The 22,704-nt window shown below is 55.7% G+C and overlaps 2 protein-coding genes across 3 annotated transcripts; both read right to left on the bottom strand.

Annotated features, from left to right (window-relative positions):
- Window positions 1–4,384: 4,384 nt before the first annotated feature.
- MSRB1 (methionine sulfoxide reductase B1) lies at window positions 4,385–9,491 on the bottom strand. Its single transcript, NM_001114751.1, has 4 exons — window positions 9,270–9,491; window positions 7,412–7,560; window positions 6,933–7,047; window positions 4,385–5,293 (listed from the first exon to the last, which is right to left on the bottom strand). The coding sequence occupies exons 1-4, from the start codon at window positions 9,322–9,324 to the stop codon at window positions 5,268–5,270; spliced, it is 345 nt and encodes a 114-aa protein (NP_001108223.1). The 5' UTR covers window positions 9,325–9,491; the 3' UTR covers window positions 4,385–5,267.
- A 1,240-nt stretch (window positions 9,492–10,731) lies between these two features.
- RPL3L (ribosomal protein L3 like) lies at window positions 10,732–21,121 on the bottom strand. Of its 2 annotated transcripts, none has more exons than XM_009430079.5 (10): window positions 20,680–21,121; window positions 20,022–20,214; window positions 18,943–19,111; window positions 16,920–17,055; window positions 13,353–13,539; window positions 13,097–13,257; window positions 12,783–12,884; window positions 11,992–12,087; window positions 11,656–11,775; window positions 10,732–11,054 (listed from the first exon to the last, which is right to left on the bottom strand). In XM_009430079.5, exons 1-10 carry the CDS (start codon window positions 20,695–20,697, stop codon window positions 10,998–11,000), a joined length of 1,239 nt encoding a protein of 412 aa, XP_009428354.1. In that variant the 5' UTR covers window positions 20,698–21,121; the 3' UTR covers window positions 10,732–10,997. The 2 variants fall into 2 exon arrangements, with proteins under 2 accessions (XP_009428354.1, XP_001160309.1); XM_001160309.5 differs by having other exon boundaries at window positions 20,695–20,953.
- Window positions 21,122–22,704: the final 1,583 nt, after the last annotated feature.

The following is a 22,704-nucleotide window of genomic DNA, read 5'->3' as shown; positions in this document are numbered from 1 at the left end:
AGGTCTCACGATCTCCTTTTCCCCAGTGCACTGCCATAGAGATCCCTTTGGAGAAGGCTGGAAAAAGACGAACAGGATAAATTTGGGGGGTCCTTCCTCAAGGCACCCTGGTCCCCTCCATTCAGCGGTGTGGGTCTGAATGGAGGTTTTGGGTCTGTGACCTGGCTCCAGTCTGGGAATTCACTGAGGGCCGTGGTTCTGGTTTTTCTCGGGAGATGGGTTTTTTGTTTGTTTGATTGGTTGGGTTTTTTGTGTTTTTTTTGTTTTTTTTTTGAGACGGAGTCCCGCTCTGTCGCCCAGGCTGGAGTGCAGTGGCGCGATCTCCGCTCACTGCAAGTTCCGCCTCCCGGGTTCACGCCATTCTCCTGCCTCAGCCTCCTGAGTAGCTGGGACTACAGGCGCCCACCACCACGCCCGGCTAATTTTTCGTATTTTTAGTACAGATGGGGTTTCACCGTGTTAGCCAGGATGGTCTCGATCTCCTGACCTCGTGATCCACCTGCTTCGGCCTCCCAAAGTGCTGGGATTACAGGCGTGAGCCACCGCGCCTGGCTGTTTTGTTGTTGTTGTTGTTGTTGTTGTTTTTGTTTTTGTTTTTGACGGAGTCTCGCTCTTGTTCCCCAGGCTGGAGTGCAATGGCGCAACCTCAGCTCACTGCAACCTCCGCCTCCCAGGTTCAAGCAATTCTCTTGCCTCAGCCTCCCGAGTAGCTGGGATTACAGGCACCTGCCACCACGCCCGGCTAATTTTTGTATTTTTAGTAGAGACGGGGTTTCACCATTTTGGCCAGGCTGGTCTAGAACTCCTAACTTCAGGTGATCCTCCCACCTTGGCCTCCCAAAGTGCTGGGATTACAGGGGTGAGCCACCACATCCGGCTGGAGGGTTGTTTTTTTTGAGACAGGGTCTCACTCTGTCACCCAGGCTGGACTGCAGTGGCATGATCAAGGCTCACTGCAGCCTCAGCCTCCTGGGCTCAAGCAATTCTCCTGCCTCAGCCTCCTGAGTAGCTGGGACTACAGGTGTGTGCCACCGTGCCTAGTTAATTTTTGTATTTTTTGTAGAGATGGCGGGGGTGGGGGTCTCAGTATGTTGTCTAGGCTGGTCTCAAGCTCCTGGGCTCAGGTGATCCTCCTTCCCCGGCCTCCCAAAGTGCTGAGATTACAGGCGTGAGCCACCATGCCCAGCCTGACTCTGGGTTTTTCATTTGTCTTAGACTTTTGTTCACTTGACCTAGAACTCTTCTGCTTACACAGATTAAGTAAGATTCAGTCAGCCTGGTGCGGTGGCTCATGTAATCCCTGCACTTTGGGAGGCCGAGGCAGGAGGATCACCTGAGGTCAGGAGTTCAAGACCAGCCTGGCCAACTTGGTGAAACCGCGTCTCTACTAAAAATACAAAAATTAGCTGGGCGTGGTGGCACATTCCTGTAGTCCCAGCTACTCCGGAGGCTGAGGCAGGAGAATTGCTTGAACCCGGGAGGCAGAAGTTGCAGTGAGCGAAGATCGCGCCCCTGCACTCCAGCCAGGGCGACAGAGTGAGAATCTGTCTCCAGGAAAAAAAAAAAAAAAAAAAAAAGAGTTCAGTCGGCTTCTGTCTATTTCACTTCTGGGAACACCATGATCCACAAGTCGACGCTGTGGGTCTCTGTGAGTCAGACTATTGTGATCGCTGGTTGACCTCTGCTGTGCACTGCAGCGGCCACGCCCACCTTGTTTTGAGCCTTTGAGCCCTGCCACCTTGCCCCTGCCCCCCAGGGGATCCACTTATTCCCCTGCACGTAGGTTTCCCAACCCAGGGACTGCAGTTGCCACTGTAATTCCAGATCTGCTGGAGAAAGGCCATCACAAAGCTCATGAAGGAGGAGCGTTCCCCTCACAAATTTATTTCTCGTGGGGGTGGTAAGAGGTGTGTCGTCTCTCCTCTCCAGGGGTGGGTGAGTAGGTCTCAAAAGATAAATCCACTTTGACACTCCACCCTTCTCAAGCCTTTGAGTCCCATCCTCTGCCATGCAGAGAGGCAGGCCTGGCATTTCAGCCTCAATTTGTGTAGGTCACTTTTTGGTCTGTGTTGTAGCTCACCAACCAACCAGTCAAACCCCAGCAATGGTAGCATGAGGTCCAGAACCTCTGCTTAGTGGGCCCGTATCAATAAACGCAACCTGACCCAATTTTTTGTTCCTTTCCCCATTATCCCTACTGTAGGGTCTCCTGGTTCCCCCTGCTTTTCTTTTCTTTTCTTTTTTCTTTTTTTTTTTTTTTGAGACAGAGTCTCGCTCTGTCGCCCAGGCTGGAGTGCAGTGGTGTAATCTCAGCTCACTGCAACTCCACCTCCCAGATTCAAGTGATTCTCATCCCTCAGCCTCCCAAGTAGCTGGGATTACAGGCATGCGCCACCACACCCAGCTAATTTTTGTATTTTTAGTAGAGATAGGGTTTCACCGTGTTGGCCAGGCTGGTCTTGAACTCCCGACCTCAGGTGATCCGCCCACCTCAGCCTCCCAAAGTGCTGGGATGACAGGCATGAGCCACCACACCGGACTCCCCTGCTTTCTTTCTGTGTCTTGACCAAGAATCACAAAGTGCAGCCAGGCATGTGGCTCACACCTGTAATCCCAGCACTTTGGGGGACTGAGGCAGGATTGTTTGAGCCTAGGAATTCAAGACCAGCCTGGGTGAGATGGTAAGGCCCTATCTCTAATTTTTAAAAAATTAAATTAAAAAATTCTAGGCTGGGTGCAGTGTTCGAGATCAGCCTGGCCAACATGGCGAAACCCTATCTCTACTAAAAATACAAAAATTAGCCAGGCATACTGGCGAGCGCCTGTAATCCCAGCTACTCAAGAGGCTGAGGCACAAGAACTGCTTGAACCCGGGAGGCGCGAGACGGAGGCTGCAGTGAGCTGAGATCTCACCACTGCACTCCAGCCTAAATGACAGACCAAGACTCTGTCTCCAAAAAAAAAAAAAAAAAAAAAATCTAGGTTGTTGGCTAAAACACTGAAAGAAACTGGCCCAGCCCTGAGCCAAATCCCTTAAACTTCCATATCCACTCCACACCATGTCCCCTTGCTGCAGAGATATCAAGGGAGGGCACCTCTTCTCTCTCGCTTTTGTTGCAAGGATACGCTGCGGCCTTCTGTAAGTCCCCCTAATAAATGCTCTGGACTGCTCACCCTGGCGTTTAGCGTTCCTTAGTTCAGATCCCAACTGGCCCCATCTTGCGATGCTTTGGGGCCATCCTGTGCCCTTTGGGGCACTCCTGGCCACCGCTTTTGGGGCGATGCCAGCTGTGGGTTCTACAGGGTGAAACATCCACCCTTAAAATCCACTCCCACATGCTCCCCGGATTTCTGTGGGTATAAATTGGGAAAATGGTGCATTTCTTGTGGAGCCTTGTTCCGTGCCCTCCAGGGCCTGGGGCAGGCCCCATGTGTGCTGAGCCTGTGCACATGCTGTGCCCATCACTGCTGAGCTAAACCCTCCTGAGTCCCCCTCCCTGACCCCTGGAGCTTCCTCCACACATCCTAGCATCATTACTCTGCTGCGGTTGCTCCCAGCCCTATCATCTTCTGACACTACCTCACTACCAGGTCTCCCCAGCTATGCTGTGAGACCTTAAGCAGGGGCCTCACCTATCTCGTTCACAGCTGCACCCCCAGGCATATTTTTTTTTGCAAATATTTACTGAAAGGATACTCAGTAAATATTTGCAAAAAAAGTTTTTTTTTTGGAGGCACAGTCTCTGTTGCCCAGGCTGGAATGCAGTGGCAGGATCTCATGTCACTGCAACCTCTGCCTCCTGGGTTCAAGCGATTCTCCCACCTCAGCCTCCCGAGTAGCCAGGATTACAGGTGTGTGCCACCACGCCTGGCTAATTTTCGTATTTTTTTAGTAGAGACAGGGTTTCCTCATGTCGGCCAGGCTGGTTTTGAACCCCTGACCTCAGGTGATCCTCCTGCCTCGGCCTCCCAAAGTGCTAGGATTACAGGCGTGAGCCACCATGCCTGCCTTTTTTAACTATATAAAGGCCTGACACTCATGTCCTGGCATCTCTGATGTTGTTAATAAAGACAGCAGGGCCGGGGCAAGGTGGCTTACATGTGTAATCCTAGCATTTTGGGAGGCCAAGGTGGGAGGATCATTTGAGTCCAGGAGTTCAAGACCAGCCTCGGCAACATAGTGAGACCCCATCTCTACAAAAAATGTAAAAGTTATCCAGCATGGTGGTGCCCACCTGTGGTCCCAGCTACTTGGGAGGCTGAGGTGGGAGAATCACTTGAACCTGTGAGGTCAGTGCTGCAGTGAGCCACGCTGCACCACTGTACTCCAGCCTGGATGTCACAGCAAGACCCCACCCCATCTCAAAACAAAAAAAAAAGACAGTACATCTGAATGTTTCATTTGTCTATGGATTTCCACCTGATTACTCCAGAAAGTAATTACCTAAGATGGGGGGTGATTTCAGCATCACCCACCCTCCTATATGGCCAAGCCTCCAAGCATGTACAGTAAGGCACAGTCACCACACCTTGGGAAGGGCCTCCCTGCAGGTGTGCACTGCAGGCCTCAGCCCTGTGCTGGTTAGAGTTATGGAGCAACAGCCGCTTTCCTAAGCAGGAGTGAGGCAAGCTACTTCCGCACAGATTGTGAAACAGGGTTTAGGTTTCTCCCCTCGTGGACGAGAGGCCAAGGGTGTGCCCCATCAGCCTGCCTTCCCAGCAGGTCACAGACCATCCCCACCCTGGCTGGCCTGGAAGGGTTTGACCAGAGCGGATCATGCAGTGACCAGGGCCAGGGCGGCTGGCAGGGGCGGCCTCCGTTTCCATTCTGTCTCCTAAGCAGCCTGGGAGATGTGGGCCTAAGCTTCGGTGAGGACGAGAGTCTGTCTTGGAATTGGGCCTCACAGGGGAGAGTCCAGAGACAGGGCCAGGAAAAGAAGGTGAGGGTGTAACGTCATTCAGAGACCAGCTGCACCCAGGGCTCACCTCCTGGAGGCACCTAGAGTGAGCAGGGGGCTAAGTCAGCCGACAGTGTGGCTGCACAGCCCAGGCCTGTCCCAGCAGAAGGCATGAACCATCAGCAAATGAGTCTCTTTTCCAAGAAACGAAAAGGTCTTGTTCAGAGCCAGGGCCTTGGGAGTGTCCTGATGTTTCAACCACTGCGCCCTGCCTTCCTGTCTCGACGCCCAGGGTTCCAACTCCAAGGTGGAATGGCCAACGTGTGGCCTCAGTGCGGTGGCCGTCTGGGGTGGGTGTGGGCTGCCCGCCTAGTGACCCTGGGAGGCAGAAGTTTCTTTGCCTGAAAGAAAGGAGAGGGGGCGGAAAGTAAGCGGGGACAGAAAGCAAGCAGGGGCGGAAAGCCGGGGGTGGGGGCGGTGGAAAGCCAGGGTGGGGGCAGAAAGCAAGTCACTGCAAGGCAGAGCTTCAGGTGCCGTTCCCTGCGCTTTCACACTCTGCCCTGGCCTGCAGGCCACAGGGGAGCTGAAAAGACCAGATGCCCGACTCAGGGGAGTCTGTGTACCCCATTTTGTTCTGAGATCCACAGGAGAACCCAGAATCTCTTCTCCCTCCACTCACACGGAGGACAAATAACAACAAAAGGACGAAAATATCGCAGGTTTACCACGCACCAGGCCCTGACAGGCTGCTCGCTCAACCCCACAGCACGGTGATGGCCACAAGCGTGTGCTGTTAACAACCCCATTTCAGGCCAGGCAGTGGCTCAAGGCTGTAATCCCAGCACCTTGGGAGCCCAAGGCCCAGAGGAGTTCAAGACCAGCCTGGGCAACATAGTGAGACCCCCATCTCTATAAAAATTTTAAAAATTGGCTGGGTGCGGTAGCTCACGCCTGTAATCCCAGCACTTTGGGAGGTTGAGACAGGCAGATCACCTCAGGTCAGGAGTTCCAGACCAGCCTGGCTAACACGGTGAAACCCCGTCTCTACTAAAAAAACAAAAATTAGCCAGGCGTGGTAGTGGGAGCCTGTAATCCCAGCTACTCGGGAGGCTGAGGCAGAAGAATCACTTGAACCTGGGAAGCAGAGGCTACATTGAGCTGAGATTGGCCATTGCACTCCAGCCTGGGTGACAGAACAAGACTCTGTCACCAAAAAAAAAAAAAAAAATTAAAAATTAACCAGGTGTGGGCTGGGCGTGGTGGCTCATGCCTATAATCCGAGCACTTTGAGAGGCCAAGGTGGGCAGATCACCTGAGGTCAGGAGTTTAAGACCAGCCTGGCCACCATGGTGAGACCCCGTATCTACTACAAATACAAAAATTACCTGGGCGTGGTGATGCGTGCCTGCAATCCCAGCTACTTGGGAGGCCAAGAGAGGAGAATTGCTTGAACCAGGAGGCAGAGGTTGCAGTGAGCTGAGATCGCGCCACCGCACACCAGCCTGCACGACAGAGCAAGACTCCATCTCAGAAAAAAAAAAAAAAGGATGAGGATTCATCAAGCTATTATTGTGTGCCAGGCCCAGGTGCACGTGACACGCAGCTGTCCTCACAGCCCTGCTACCACCGCCACTCTGCAGAGGAGGAGGCAGGCTCTGAGTGGCTAAGAAGCAAGGCCACAGTCCTAGCCAGTGGGAGACATAGCCACACAGACTGGGGCCTCAGGCTCTGCCTGCCCCGCCCCTGACTCTAGCCTCTGGGAAAGGCCAGGCCTCTGAGGAAAACCATTTGCCACATCTCACGCTGAAGCCCCTTTTTGGGACAGTCATGATCAACCAAGCGAGGAAGCAGAACACCAGCTCCTTTGCCCCTGCGCTGCAGCCACCTTTCTGGGGGATCCTGGACAGTTCCCAGGCAGCATGACTTGGTGGCCCCATACTTTGTCATGGTAAGTGGACAAGCACAAACACTGGGCCCCCCAGCCTGGGCTCAAAGGCCAACAGGCCTGGCCCCAGCTGTGCAAAGCAAGCTCACCTTTAGGGACAAACTTCAGCGAGCTGCTGAATATTCAGAATCGGGACTGCCCCGGCTTGGGGCCGTCGTTCAGGAACTCGTGGCCCAACCCATTGCCACACTTGCCACAGGACACCTGGAAAGATCACAAGGCAGCTGGGTGAGCTTCTGGCCGCAAAACAGCCACAGTGAAGGCCCTTACTGGGGCTGGCAGATGGTGTTTCTTCCCACACGCCCATTTCCCAAGCTGACCGCTGACATAAGAGGTTGACCTTTGTCCTGGAGCCCGTACAGGAAACCTGTCCTGTTTCCCACATTTGCACCAGAAGGCCAGGCTCTCCCGATAGCCTGGGGTGGCAGCTCCCTGGCAGAGGCAACAGGCCTGGAATAGACGCCTCTAAGCCCCTGGAGCTGTGGGGCAAGCAGAGGGAGGAAGGTGGGACTGGCTCTCTGCTCTCCGTGGCTGCCCCCATCCCTCCCCCACCCCTGTGGCCTCTCACCTTCAAGGCTTCAGGTCTATTGTGCTCCGGACGCTTGGCCACGCTGTCGGCGTGAATGGTCTCGGTGAACGCCGGCCATGGAGACGAGTGTGCATACTTCGAGCAGCTGGAGAACAGCTCATAGCCACACTTGGCACACACGTAAACGCCTGTGGTGGAAGGAGAGGCAAATGTGGAGTCATCAGCTCCCGCCTTTCTGGGGTCAAGCTCCCAAATCCACCAACCCAGGCAAAGACAGCGCTGCCCCCGTTCCGAGGGTAGGCTGTGCTCCTTCCCCAGGCACCCGCCACGGGAGGCGCTGTGCTGAGCTCACAGATGTGTTTAGTAGATGTGCCACAGACCAGGGGAGTCACCTTTCACAATTATCTCCTTGATTCTTCTCATAGCCTCGTGACGGGGCATCTCCTAACATTTCCATCTTTGCTTGGTGAAGCAAAGACACCCAGCTGCAAGCGTGTGCAGCGTGAAGGAACCTGGGTAGTCCAATGCAATGAGGACACGGAGCTCCCCCTCGCCCCCCTAGTTCCCCCAGGAACATAGAGGGCAGGGGCCCTGATGTGGCCCAACCACCTGGTCCCTCTCCTTTCTCAAGTGGTCCTCCCTGCTGCCCAACGAGGCCCTAAGCTGGACACCCAGGCACTGCCCTGCTCTCCAGGCAGGAAGAGAACAGTCCCAGAGAAAAGGCCTCCAGACCACACAGGAGCCCAGGAAGAAAGAGGGCTGGGGACAACAGATTTCAGCCTACCCACAAAGGATCACTTTGGAGTGGAGGGGGTGGGAAAGTTGCAAAACTGACTTGCAGAACTGTTTTAAGGACTGAAAACAGGAACCTCCAGGGGTGCTGAGTCACCTCTCACCCATCACCTGGGGACAGCCTCCCCTGGAGACTGTAAACTACCCAGCCTTTTCCAGGAACTGGAGAAAAAAGCAAAGAGAAGCCAGCAGCTGCTGTGGAAGTGGAGTTTCTGGCTTGGCAGAGCAGCCTGAGGACAACTGGGGTCCACAGCCAGAGAGTCCTGTTGGGGGAGGCTTTGCTGGGATGGTCCTGTGTCACAGCCCAACCCGCTACAGGGGTGCCACCCAGCAGATCCGCCCAAGGAGACCAGTGCACTCAGCCTTGCCTGTGGATGTGTTTTTACCAAATTAGTCCACTACCAGGTGAGCCCAGCCCAGAAGGGATTCATCAGGGCCAGTGTGGAGGGCTGGCCATGCCCCAAACCACCCCATCCTGCCTGCCTGGTCAAACTTCACTGGCTGTTGGCAGGTGCCTGGGGGCACTCCTGGTTCCCCAATTTGGAGTCCCTGGGCAGGTGGGGAGGCACCTGGGCCGGCACATTAGGATCTGAAGGGGACATTCTATGTTTGCCGGACTCCTCCCAGAGATCCCGGACTCGGGGGAATGGGAAGGGCCAGGGTAACACCTGCGGGATGACCCGCGAAGGGGCGCCCCGGCCACAGGAGCTGGCCCTGGACAAGAACCTGGCCTCTCCGAAACCCCGACCCTAACCCGAATTCCCCCAGCGCCATCACTTTGGAGTGTAGGGGGTAGGGAAGGGGTACCACCCCCACGTATCCCAATCCCTTAGACACCCCCCCGAAACGGCACGTTCACACTCGAGGCCTGCCCCCTCCAGGACGGTGAACCCCAAGGCCCCCTCTCCTCGGGTACCCCACTCTCCTCGCCCCCAGGCTCCCCACTCCTCCGCAGTCCTTTTGACCCCTGTTCGCTTCTCCCCGGCAGCCACATTCGCCCCCATTCCCGGCTTGGGAGAGACATCACCCCCGGAGGACGGCGGCGCCCCAGCTAATGCGCGCCCCCCGCCGCGCTGCCCTCCCAGCGAGAGGCCGCAGAACCAACCAGGTTCAAAGTGATTCTGGAAAACCTCGCCCCCGAAGAAGCTGCAGAACGACATGGCGCCACCGGAACCGCAGCGCGCTTGCCGCTGCCAACTGACCAAAGGCTGCCGACCCGACGACCGCCGGTACCCGCGTCCACCTCCCCGCCCCTCCCGAGGACCAATCGCTCCCCGGAGTGCGAATCCCGGCTTCCGCCTCCGGGAGGCCCCGCCCCTCCTGAGGGCTGGTCCAATACGATCTTCCCAGCTGGCCCCGCCCACGTTGACTCCCTGGGACCACTCCTGGGCCACTTCCCCAAGGCCCCGCCCCCCGGTGCCAGTCCAATCGCATCTCCCCAGCAGGCCCCGCCCATGGAAACTCCCAGGGACCACCCCTGGGCCGCTTCCCCAAGGCCCCGCCCCTGCCGCCCCTCGCGCCCTGGTGGCTAGGGGCGCACATGGGGCCTGGCCAGGTGGGCGACGGCGCGAATCCGTAGGGTCGTGTCCCCCCAGTCCAGTCCCTGGTGCTAAGCCCGGAGCTGCCGGAGGTCATGCAGCCTTTCCGCGCCCAGGTGAAACCGCCTTTGCAAAATTATGACTGAAACAGTGAAAGAGATCGAACTCTGCCGACTATATCTTGCTTCTAACCTCCAAGCTGTCCTTGTTCATCCCTGGTGGTAGTTTGAAATAACTTTGGGAGAAACTCAGTTTATAGTTTTTTGTTTTTTTCTTTCTTTCTTTTGAGACGGAGTCTTACTCTGTCTCCAGGCTGGAGTGCAGTAGCGCGATCTCAGCTCACTGCAACCTCCAACTTGCTGGTTTAAGCAATTCTCCTGCCTCAGCCTCCCGAGTAGATGGGATTACAATCATGCGCCACCACGCCCGGCTGATTTTGTATTTTTAGTAGAGACGAGGTTTCTTGATGTTGGCCAGGCTGGTCTTGAACTCCCGACCTCAGGTGATCCGCCCATCTTGGCCTCCCAAAGTGCTGGGATTACAGGCGTGAGCCACTGAGCCCAGCCAGTTTATAGTTTAAAACAAAGACAGTAACAGCCCTTTCCCAAAGCAGACCTCCTTCTTGCCTGGGGACTAGATTGCATTTTTAGGACTAACATTAGCCACAATATTGGGAATTATGGTTTAGGAGTCGTGCATCTGGAGGGTACAAGATTCTGACCCTCCCTAAGCTGCCCCTAAGATCAGTGCTTGAGATATTTTGCCGACCCTGCATTTGATGGATCTGCTGGCACCAACCAGATTGATAAACTGGCTCATCTGATCTTGTGGCCACCACCCAGGAGCTGACTCAGCGCAAGAAGACAGCTTCTACTCCCTGTGATTTCATCCCTGACCAATCGGCACTCCTGGCTCACTGGCTCTCCCCACCCGCCAAGTTATCCTTAAAAACTCTGCTCCCCGGCACTCCAGCAGCCTGGGCGACAAGATCAAGACTCTCTCAAAAAAAAAAAAAAAAAAAACCTCTGCTCCGCAAATGCTCAAAGAGATCGATTTGAGTAATAATAAAACATAAAACTCCGGTCTCCCGCACAGCCAGCTCTGCGTGAATTACTCCTTCTCTATTGCAATTCCCCTGTCTTAATGAATCGGCTTTGTCTAGGCAGCAGGCAAGGTGAACCCCTCGGGCGGTTACACAGCGCTCTGAGACCTCGCAGGAAGAGTCGCCTCCGGCCTTTGTTAGACACTGGGGCAGACAGTGCGGTGCGCTTCAGGGTTCATCCACCCCACACAGCCTACAAGTCTCCCGAGGTCTCCGGCGTTTCCTTCTCCAGATGCTTCTTTTGGGGGCCCTGGTTGAGGGGGTGGTGCAGGAGGAGCCTTAGTCACAAGAGTCTGGCCAGAAACACGCCATCCCCCAGCCAGGCTCTAGATCACTAAGGGCCGGCCCTACTGCCCCCCTAAGGCTGCTTCCTCCCCCACCTTCTCTTCTAAAGAATCAGTGCCCAGGGATAGACCCTTAAGAGTCTCTCCTGCAGGCCGGGCACGGTGGCTCATGCCTGTAATCCCAGCACTTTGGGAGGCTGAGGCGGTCGGATCATGAGGTCAGGAGATAGAGACCATCCTGGCTAATACGATGAAACCCCATCCCTACTAAAAATACAGAAAATTAGCCTGGCATGGTGGCACGTGCCTGTAGTACCAACGACTGGGTAGGCTGAATCTGGAGAATTGCTTGAACCCAGGAGGTGGAGGTGGCAGTGAGCCAAGATCACGGCACAGCACTCCAGCCTGGGTGACAGAGCGAGACTCCACCTCAAAAAAAAAAAAAAAAAGAGTCTCTCCTGCAGTTGAGCTCAGGGGAGTCCCTGCCAGCTCCAGCTCCCTACTCGGGCAGGCTGGATGTGGAGCTGGAGCCCCAGAGAAGAACAAGGATGGGGGCGGTGAGCTCACCATGAAGGCCCTCTTCTCTTGGGCTGTCTGGAAGCGGCCATGGCCGAACTTGGAGGTGGTGTCAATGAACTTGAGCTCAATATTCTCCACGGCTTGGCGACTGTGGTGCACCAGGAGGGACTGGGGAATCCATGGTAAAGTAGACATCAAGGGTGGGGATCCCCCACACCCTGCTGTGAACCTCCAAGCCCCACCAGGAAGGTCTTGCTCACCTAGTTCCTACCAGAGCCCTCCCCTTCTGCTCCCACCACTCCGTCCCGCTCGTAGCAGGCCTCAGGGCAGGACAGGCTGGCAGCCCTCGGGCACCCACTCCCCAGCCCACCCAGCACTGCCAACCTTTCTCAGCGTAATGACCCGCTTCTTGGTACCAGCAATACAACCCTTCAGCATGACGAAGTCATTGTTCACTTCCCCATAGTGGGGGAAGCCACCCTGCAGAGGACACAGGTCAGAGGCCAGGCCCAGAAAGGGCTTCTGAGTTAGTGGGTGGCTGGGGGCCCTAGCAGAACCCCCAGAGGGGGCAGTGATAGGCAGGAGCCCTGTGCCCAGCCCCCAGATGTAGGGGTGACTATCACGCCGCCCCTACTGAGGGCAGCATCTGAGTCGCAAGTTAAGTCCTTTTCATGCATTATCTCACTTGACAGTCTGCATTTTTGTTGGGGGAGACTGAGGATCAGAGGAGTGGAGTCACTTGCTCCAGCCTCTACAGCTGCTAAGTCCTGGAGATGCGGTTTGAGCCTAGGTGGCCTGACTCCCAGGCCACAGTAGGAGCTGCCGCACTCCACACCCACATGACAGCAGCTGGAGTGGAAGCTGCCTCCAGAGGAGGCTCGGAGGATGTGGGACGCAGCAGAGATTTCTTGCTTGTGACTATATCCAAATGTTTTGGACAGCCAAGGCAAGGGTCCCACATCACTGCCCAGCTGTCAAGGTCTTCTGTCCAGTGTGCCTGGCAGGGCAGCGTCCAGCTGTGGAGCAAAAATCTTGAGCCCTTGGGGCAGGGAGCGTCCAGCTGAGGCTGGGGCATGCCCCCTACATGTATACCAGGCCCCCTCGCCCAGCCTGACCCCACTCCAGCCATCATCAGCCGTGTGATGGGCCTGGCAGTCGCCCCCTCCCAGCCTCACCAGCGGTGTGATGGACTTGGCAGTCACGTCGTAGCTGGTGGATGCATTGTTCTTCACCGGCTTCCCGTCCTCCATGTGCGGGCCCCTGCCGATGCGGAAGATCTGCCAGAAGGGGGCACATGCCAGGGGCAGGAAGTGGCCTCTGAGGCCAGCAGCCCATCCAGGCCCATCCGCCCACATGCTCAGACTCAGTGCTGGTGGGGGCATCTTGTGTCCCCGGCAGTGTCTGGGTCATGCACCCCACCCACTGAGGCCAGTACTGAGGGCTGGGGTCCGACCACACAGTGTCCCCGTACCCCGGGCTGAGGACGCACCTTCTTGTTGAGCTCCGTGCGGTGGTGATAGCCCTTCTGCCCGGCCCGAGCAATGGAGCAGCCCACGCGGGCAGGGTGCCAGGCGCCAATGCAGGCCACCTTGCGCAGGCCCTTATGGGTCTTCCGCGGCAGCTTCTTGGTATGCCAGCGGCTTGTGACCCCTGTGAGTGAGAGGGGCTGGTGGCTGAGAGGCCAGGCTGGTCCCCACTGCCTCCAGGCAGCCTGCCCTGGAGCTGCCATCCTCACTGAGCCCTACCTTTGACGCCTCGACCCTTGGTGACAGCAATGACATCAATGACCTCACTCTGGCTGAACACGCTGTGCACGGGCACCTGCTTCTCCAGCCGGGCCTGGGCCCAGGCCACCTTCTCGGCCACCGTGCCACCGTTCAGCTGGATCTCCATGATGTGGGCCTTCTTCTGCCGGAAGGGCAGCAGTTTCATCTGCAGGACATGGCCGGAGGTCACGCCACGGCCCACGGGATCACACCCCCACCTGAAACATGGCATGGCCAGCAGTGACCCCTGCCGCCTTCCACGCATGCATTCATTCACAGGTGTTCCCAGGATCAGGTTGCAACCCATGTGTTGTGCTAGGCACTGCGGATCCGGTGCAGAATGAGGCAGACAGAGTCCCACACCTCAGGAGCCACCATCTCACTGGGGGACAGAAGGAAGCCAAGTAACTCTTGGAGAGGACAGAGTGCTCTGATGGGCTATGGGGGCTGGTGTTTCAGATACAGTGGTCAGGGCAGAGAGGGCTTCTCTGAGGAGGTGCCGCTGCTAACAAGTAGGAGCCACGAGGCAAACATTGGAGAGGCTCTGGGCAGCAGGACCCCGCATTTGCACAGGCCTGGTGGCAGAGGAGGTCTTGGAAAGTTGGTGGGACAGAGAGGAGACCAGTGTGGGCAGACAGTGGGGAGCAAGGGGCGTGGGGCAGCGCCTGGGAGTGGGGAGCTCGGACTTTCTTCCAAGTGCAGGCTGCGATGTGATCTGATTGGATTTTTTTTTTTTTTTTTTTTGAGTCTCGCTCTATCGCCCAGGCTGGAGTGCAATGGCATGATCTCGGCTCACTGCAAACTCCGCTTCCCAGGTTCATGCCATTCCCCTGCCTCAGCCTCCTGAGTAGCTGGGACTACAGGTGCCCGCCACCTCGACCAGCTAATTTTTTGTATTTTTAGTTGAGACAGGGTTTCACTGTGTTGGCCCGGATGGTCTGCATCTCCTGACCTCATGATCCGCCCGCCTCAGCCTCCCAAAGTGCTGGGATTACAGGCATGAGCCACCACGCCCGGCCTTTTTTTAATGGAGTCTCGCTCTGTCGCCCAGACTGGAGTACAGTGGGGCGATCTCGGCTCACTGCAACCTCTGCCTCCCTGATTCAAGTGATTCTCCTGCCTCAGCTTCTTGAGTAACTGGGATTACAGGTGTGTGCCACCATGCCCGGCTAATTTTTTTGTATTTTTAGTACAGTTGGGGTTTCCCCATGTTGGCCAGGCTGGTTTCAAACTCCTGACTTCAAGTGATCCACCCACCTTGACCTCCCAAAGTGCTAGGGTTCAGGCATGAGCCACTGCACCTGGCCTGATTTTTATTTTTTTATATTTTTATTTTGAGACAGGTTCTCGCTCTGTCACCCAGGCTGGAGTGCAGTGGCATGATCAAGGCTCACTGCAGCCTCAGCCTCCCGGGCCAAAGCAATCCTCCCACCTTAGCCTCCTGAGTAGCTGGGATGACAGGCACTCACCACCATGCCCAGTTGTTTTTTTTGTTTGTTTGTTTGTTTGTTTTTGAGATGGAGTTTTGCTCTGTCGCCCAGGCTGGAGTGCAGTGGCGCAATCTCGGCTCACTGCAAGCTCTGCCTCCTGGGTTCACGCCATTCTCCTACCTCAGCCTCCCGAGTAGCTGGGACTACAGGCTGTGCCACTACGCCTGGCTAATTTTTTGTATTTTTAGTAGAGATGGGGTTTCACCGCGTTAGCTAGGATGGTCTCAATCTCCTGACCTGATCTGCCTGCCTCGGCCTCCCAAAGTGCTGGAATTACAGACGTGAGCCACCGCGCCTGGCTTTTTTTTTTTTTTTTTTTTTTTTTTTTTTTTTTTTTCGTAGAGATGGGGATCTCCCTATGTTGCCAAGGCTGGTCTCGAAGTCCTGGGCTCAAGCAATCCTCCTGCCTCAGCACCCCTCTCCAAGTAGCTGGAACTACAGGCATGCACCACCATGCCCAGCCAATTTTTAAATTTTTTGTAGAGATGAGGTCTCGTTAAGTTGCCCAGGCTGCCACCTTGGCCTCCCACAGTGCTAGGATCACTGGTGTAAGCCACCGGGCCTGATTTTTGTTTTTTTGTTTTTTCTGGTTTTTTTTTTTTTTTTTTTTTTTTTTGAGACTCTATCGCCCGGGCTGGAGTGCCATGGTGCGATCTTGGCTCACTGCAACCTCTACCTCCCAGTTTCAAGTGATTCTCCTGCCTCAGTCTCCCAAGTAGCTGGGATTGCAGGCGCCCACCATGCCCAGCTAATTTGTTTGTATTTTTACTAGAGATGGGGTTTTGCCATGTTGGCCAGGCTGGTCTCGAACTCCTGACCTCAGGTGATCCGCCTGCCTTGGTCTCCCAAAGTGCTGGGGTTACAGGCGTGATCCACCATGTCTGGCTTGATTTTTTTTTTTTTTTGGTAAGGTCTCTGGCTGGTGCTGTGTGAAGCACAGGCTGTGCAATGTAGAGGTGGAGACAGAGAGGCCAGCGGGGAACACATAGTGACCCATAGGTATGTATGGGGCAGGTATGTATGAGGCAGGTATGTACGGGGCAGGTATGGACGGGGCAGGTATGGACAGGGCAGGTATCGACGGGGCAGGTATCGACGGGGCAGGTATGGACGGGGTAGGTATGTAGGAGGCAGGTATGTAGGGGGCAGGTATGTAGGGGGCAGGTATGTAAGGGGCAGGTATGGACGGGGCAGGTATGGACGGGGCAGGTATGGACAGGGCAGGTATGTAGGGGGCAGGTATGGACGGGGCAGGTATAGACAGAGCAGGTATGTAGGGGGCAGGTATGTAGGGGGCAGGTATGTAGGGGGCAGGTATGTAGGGGGCAGGTATGGATGGGGCAGGTATGGACGGGGCAGGTATGGACGGGGCAGCTATGTAGGGGGCAGGTATGGACGGGGCAGGTATGTATGGGGCAGGTATTTACAGAGCACCTCCTGCATACCAGGCTCTTGGTGGCAGCTGTGGCCCCGCCCAGGGCCTCTGCCTGTCTGGAGTCTGTCCAGGGAGATGAACACGCACCAGTGACTGGCCCAGGCATGGTGTACAAGTGTGCGAGCAGCTGGGGGCAGTGTGGGGGCTGCGGGAAGCTCAGGGTCGGGGGCACTGCTCTAGGGCCTCGGGAAGCCTTCCCTGAGGACAAAGATGCCAAAGAGTGTTCCAGAATAAGCTGGAGGGTGCTGCCTGCCTGTCAGCCTACAGCAAGCCAGACCCATGTACAAACACGGATTCCTGTGCACACTTAAGCTGGAAACCGAAGGGAGGTGACCAGCCCTCCACACAGCACACTTGGCCGGGGACCTGGCTCTTCAGGGCGTGCCAGGGTCTTAGTTGACTAGCCGGCGTGGCTGATGCCCCCGGCACCCCAGAAGGCACCGATGCCTTTCAGCAGCCATGCCTGGGGCTGCACGTGGCCAGCGAGGCTGGTCAGCCGCTCCTCTGGGTCTGTGCCGAGGCTCGGGTATTTTTAGGCTGACATTTGCCACAGCTCCTGGAAGCTGGGGTGAGGGAGCGTGGTCCTAGGGACTGACCGACGGCGGAGGGCCGGGGGCTGACCTGAGTGTGGACAATGACCCGAATGACCTTGCAGTACTTCTTCATGGCGGCGAAGTCCTTCTGTAGCTGCTTTTTCCCGTCTGTGTCCCGCCACCTCTTGCAGGCCTTGGTGAAGGCTTTCTTCTTGCTCTTGTGCCTGAGCCACGCACAGGAGGGTGCTCAGAAGCCCCCAACTGGGGCACCTCCCCAGGCCTATCCTGCCCCCACCTCACCCCAGCCCACCAAGCAGGGGTCCTACCTCTGGGACCGCCCCCCACCCAGAGGCCTCTGAGCTGGTTCCAGCCACCATCTTTGAACATAGACTGTCTCTCCCTCTCTAGGCCCCGGTTTCCTCCTCTGTAAAGTGGGTACCCTCCCTGTCTCCCGGGGCCTGAGAGTGAGTGGCAGAGGTGCAGAAGCTCAGAGAAGGGGGCTGGCGAGCCCTGCAGTCCAGTCACCTAGAGACCACCCCACCTGCCACATGGCTCAGACTGCTGGTCCCACTTCTCAAGGGTGCAGTGGGTGCCATGGCCAGGCCCCTCGGGCTTGGGAGCCATCCTTTCTTTTTTGTTTTTGGAGATAGGGTCTCACTTTCTCTCCCAGGCTGGAGTGCAGTGGCACAAACACAGCTCACTGCAGCCTGGAGTTCCCAGGCTCAAGCAATCCTCCCACCTCACCCCCCATGTAACTGAGACCACAGGCATGCGCCTCCATGCCCGGCTAATTTTTTGTATTTTTTTGTAGAGACGGGTTTTGTCATGTTGCCCAGGCTGGTCTCGAAGCCCTGAGCTCAAACGGTCTGCCTGCCTTAGCCTCCCAAAGTGCTGGAATTATAGGAATGAACCATTGTGCCCAGCCAGAAGCCATAGTTTCTAACCCTCACCAGAGTTCTGGGAGGTGGACATTATTATTATTATTATTATTATTATTATTATTATTATTCCCATTCTATAGGTGAAGAAACCAAGGTTTCTTTCAGAACTTACTGCCAGGGAAGATTTGAGGCCCGAGAATACCTTTCTATGTGTAAGAGCTTCTCAGCTGGCTATTTCACTTTTCACAATGGCTGCTAGGAAACTCAGAGCCAATGCTAACATTCCATCAAATTAGCCTTTTGGTTTTTTGTTTGTTTGTTTTTTGACAGGGTCTCACTCTGTCGCTCACACTGGAGTGCAGCGGCACAATCTCAGCTCACTGCAATCTCCACCTCCCAGGCTCAAGCGATTCTCCTGCCTCAGCCTCCCAAGTAGCTGGGATTACAGGTGTCTGCCACCACGCCCAGCTTATTTTTTTATTTTTTATTTTTTTTGTATTTTTAGTAGAGACGGGTTTTCACCATGTTGGCCAGGCTGGTCTCGAACTCCTGACCTCAAATCAGCCACCCGCCTTGGCCTCCCAAAGTGCTGGGACTACTACAGGCGTGAGTCACCACAAGCCGCCCAAATTAGCCTTTTAATTAACCCTGAGGATTAGAATATTTGTTTCCTCTTTTTCCTCCATCCTGATTTCATCTCCAGCCTTCCAGTACTCATGTTTTTTGTTTTTTGTGTTTTTCTTGAGATTGAGACAGGGTTTCACTCTGCCACCCAGGCTGCAGTGCAGTGGCATGATCTCAGCTCACTGCAACCTTCACCTCCCGGTTCAAGTGATTCTCCCACCTCAGCCTCCTGAGTAGCTGGACTACAGGTGCGCACCACCACAGCCAGCTAATTTTTGTATTTTTTGGTAGAGATGGGGTTTCACCATGTTGGCCAAGCTGGTCTCAAACTCCTGACCTCAAGTGATCCACCCGGCTCGGCCTCCCAAAGTGCTGGGATTACAGGCGTGAGCCAGCACGCCCAGCCTACTCATCTTTTATTGAAATGAAGGCAACCACACAACACACACACACACACACACACAGACACTCCTACCTCCCACAGACCGTTGAGACTTCGCTTCCTACTCACCCACACCTATCATTTCAGCAAGAGCTAGAGCCTCAGGCACCCAACTTCTGTGGTCCCAGCAGCCCCTGGACGGCCCAGCCAAGGGCGGTGCTCACCAGTCCTTGTAGAATCGGCGCCGGCACTCGTCACTGAGGTGTTCTGCAAAGATGGTCTTGAAGCTCCGGAGACCTCGAGGGGTGGCCACATAGCCCACCACGCCCACCACCATTAGGGGCGGCGTTTCTACAATTGTCACCGCCTCCACCTCCTCCCGTTTGGAAATTTCTGGATGAGACACAGGGATGGGGCATGAAGGGGGACCTCCTGAGGCCTGTGGGGGAGGGAGTGGAAAGCCGCCCACACAGGGGCAGGCCAGGAGAGTGTGGGGCCAGCCAGGACAGCATCCCCCAGAGGGTGGGGCTGAGCCCAAATGAGCATTTGTTATTCTAATGATTACAATGGATTTCTTTTTCTGTTTTTGAGACAGGGTCTCACTCTGTCGCCCAGGCTGCAATGCAGTGGTGCAATCATAGCTCACTGCAGCCTTGACTTCCCAAGCTCAAGTGATCCTCCCACCTCAGCCTCCCAAGTAGCTGCGACTACAGGCACTCGCCACAACGCCCAGCTAATTTTTGTATTTTTTGTAGAGATAGGGTTTCACGATGCTGTCCAGGTTGGTCTGCAACTCCTGGCCTCAAATGATCCTCCTGCCTCGGCCTCCCAAAGTGCTGGGATTACAGGCGTGAGCCACCATGCCCGGCCTGCATTATTTCTTACAACTACTTGTGAATCTACGATTAAAACAAAAACTAACTATATACGTAGGCGTACATATGAAATAATGGTACATGAAATAGACCCGAAATGGCCAAAAAGTGCAGATGTCCTGGCAGGTGGTTTGAACCGAGGGCTTGGGGCGCTGGCCTTTGAATCCTAGCTCCTGCGCTTACCGCCCCGGTGACTGGACCAGGTTCCTCACTGCTTTGTGCCTCAATGTCCTCATCTGCGAGCTGGGGCCATGACAGAACCCGCCCGGAAGCCCTGCCTGTGCTCAGCGTCCACCACAATTCCCGGGGGCGAGGCCTGGTGCTCCCTGGGACTGTGGCCCTGTCTGGACCAAAAGCGTGAGTTCTGGCTCCGAGCATCTGGAAGGTTCAGCCCTCCCCCTCCCCCAAGGGTCCCAACTGTGACTCACTGAGCCCCGGCCGGTGCACCTCCCGCAGGGTGTGGGTCATGCCTGCCTTGTAGCCCAGGAAGGCCGTGAGGTGCACGGGCTGGCTGGGGTCATCCCGCGGCCACGTCTTCACCTTCCCCCGGTGCCGGTGGCTCCTCTTATGGGGCAGGAAGCCCAGGTGTCCGTGCCGAGGGGCGGAAAACTTCCGGTGGGACTGGGGGGCAGGAAGGAAGGAGGTCAGACCTGGGGTGTCCCTGGTGGTAGAGCTGGATGGTCCCAGAACCCATACCTGGAGAAATGGACTAGAGGCTTCAGACTGAGGCCTGTGCTCAGCACCTCCCCTGTCTGCCTATAGGAGGGGAGAGGAAAGTTCACCAAGGGGCAGCGTCTTTGGGATGGGGTCTCCATAGCCACAGGCTTCCTGCCTCTGTGGGCTCAGCCTGGGGCCCAGGAGGGTCGCACCCATACTGCAGCCAAGGGCTCCTGGGGCAGGTGGCCGCTGCCATCTGTTCATCTCCAGGGCCGTCCCAGGCCCAGGAGCCCAGCCCTCATCCCCTTGTTTCCCCCTCCAGCCTCCCATCCCCTCACAGGTTGGGAGACTGTCCCTCTGAGGGAGCATCCAGAAGCCCAGCTGTCCCACCCCCCCAGAGTTCCAGCTCCAACCCCAGCCCACCCTCACCCTGGTCCCACCAACCATGGTGGCCGATCCCTGAAGGTCAGGAAGGGGCCTCGCCGCTAGCCGCCAGAGGTCGAGTGGCAGGGCCAGGACTCACAGCTGCCAGCTCCCAGATTAGCCCCTGGCACAGTCAGCAGGGTCTCCGGTGCCAGGAGCAGGCAGGGGCGGGGCAGTGTTGGGGGCATCAGATGGACAGCCTGAGTGGGGCACCCGGAGCCAGGGCTGGCACTCCTTTCCTCGATGGCCCTGGGACTGGGTCATGACCCTCCCAGGACAGGACTGGCCAGGCAAGGTAGGGGCCAAGGTAGCCGGTGGGGGCCTTCTCCCAGGCAGCGACCAAGAGGAGGGGTCTGGAGCAGTTTGCCAACTTGGAGGCAGAGGGGGTTCCTGTCCTGAGGGCTGGGAGACAGCTGGATAAACAGCGGGGAGCAGGGCTGGGGATGGGGGAGACGAAGGGGAGGGCTGACTGCACCTTGAGGATCACCAGAGCTGTGCTTCCAGATTGAGATCCCTGGCTGAGTGCAGTGGCTCATGCCTGTAATCCCAGCACTTTGGGAGGCTGAGGCAGGAGGATCACTTGAGCCCAGGATGTCAGGCAGCAGTGAACCTTGACTGCACTCCAGCCTGCGTGACTGAGCGAGACGCTGTCTTAAAAACAAAAACAAAAGCCAGCCTGGCCAACATGGTGAAACCCCATCTCTACTAAAAATATAAAAATTAGCCGGGCATGGTGGTGTGGGCCTGTTAATTCCAGCTACTTGGGAGGCAGGAGAATCACTTGAACCTGGGAGGCAGAGTTTGCAGGTTGCAGTGAGCCGAGATCGTGCCACTGCACTCCAACCTGGGCAATAGGGTAAGACTCCGTCTCAAAAAAAAAAAAAAAAAAAAAAAAAATCAAGATCTGACTCCTGTCATTTACAATCATTGAAATACTTTTATGAATTTATCTTTTTTATTTTATTTTTTTGAGATGGAGTCACTCTGTTGCCCAGGCTGGAGTGCAGAGGCGTGATCTCGGCTCACTGCAAGCTCCCCCTCCCGGGTTCACACCATTCTCCTGCCTCAGCCTCCCAAGTAGCTGGGACTACAGGCGCCCGCCACCACACCCGGCTACCTTTTTGTATTTTTGGTAGAGACGAGGTTTCACCGTGTTAGCCAGGATGTTCTCGATCTCCTGACCTTGTGATCTGCCTACCTCAGCCTCCCAAAGTGCTGGGATTACAGGCATGAGCCACCGCGCCTGGCCTTATTTAAAGAGACAATGTCTCATTCCATTGCTCAGGCTGGAATGCAGCGGTGTGATCATACCTCACTTGCAGCCTCAACCTTTTGGGCTTAAGTGGTCCTTCTGCCTCAGCAGGACCTAATTTTTAAATGTGTTTTGTTGTAGAGGCGGGCGTCTCACCATGTTGCCTAGGCTGGTCTGAAACTCCTGGCCTCAAGTGATTCTCCTGCCTCAGCCTCTCAAAGTGCTGAGATTACAGGTATAAGCCACAGCACCTGGCCAAATTTAAATTTTGAATTTAAGTTTTGAATGAACAGGGGGTTGAAATCTTATTTTTCTTTTTTTTTTGAGACAGGGTTTCTCTCTGGTGCCCAGGCTAAAGTGTAGTGGCACAGTAATAGCTCACTGCAGCCTCAGTCTCCTGGGTTCAAGCAATCCTCCTGCCTTCATCCCCCAGAGTAGCTGAGACCACAGGCACTTACCACCATGCCTCACTAATTTTTGTATTGTTTATAGAGATAGGGATCTCATTATGTCGCCCAGGCTGGTCTCGAACTCCTGAGCTCAAGCAATCTGCCTGCCTTGGCCTCCTAGAGTGCTGGGATTACAGATGTGAGCCACTGCGCCCCTCAAAATCTTTTTCAATTCGAAGATTCTATGGTTGGAAAGTCTTGTTTTTGTTTTTGTTTTGAGATGGAGTCTCATTCTGTTGCCCAGGCTGGAGTTCAGTGGCACAATCTCGGCTCACTGTAACCTCTGCTTCCTGGGTTCAAGCTATCCTCCTGCCTCAGTCCCACTAGTAA

Source organism: Pan troglodytes, chromosome 18 (assembly GCF_028858775.2).
Source record: "Pan troglodytes isolate AG18354 chromosome 18, NHGRI_mPanTro3-v2.0_pri, whole genome shotgun sequence".
NCBI classification, from domain to species: Eukaryota; Metazoa; Chordata; class Mammalia; order Primates; family Hominidae; genus Pan; species Pan troglodytes.
The sequence above is the reverse complement of the archived record's forward strand: the minus strand, read 5'-3'. Positions and strand labels throughout refer to the sequence as shown.

Coding starts and splice junctions, on each gene's coding strand:
- RPL3L (XM_009430079.5), bottom strand. Junction 17,056..18,942: donor CGCCGATTCTACAAGGACTG/GTGAGCACCGCC, acceptor TGCGTGGCTCAG/GCACAAGAGCAAGAAGAAAG. Junction 13,258..13,352: donor CAAGGGTCGAGGCGTCAAAG/GTAGGGCTCAGT, acceptor TCTCACTCACAG/GGGTCACAAGCCGCTGGCAT.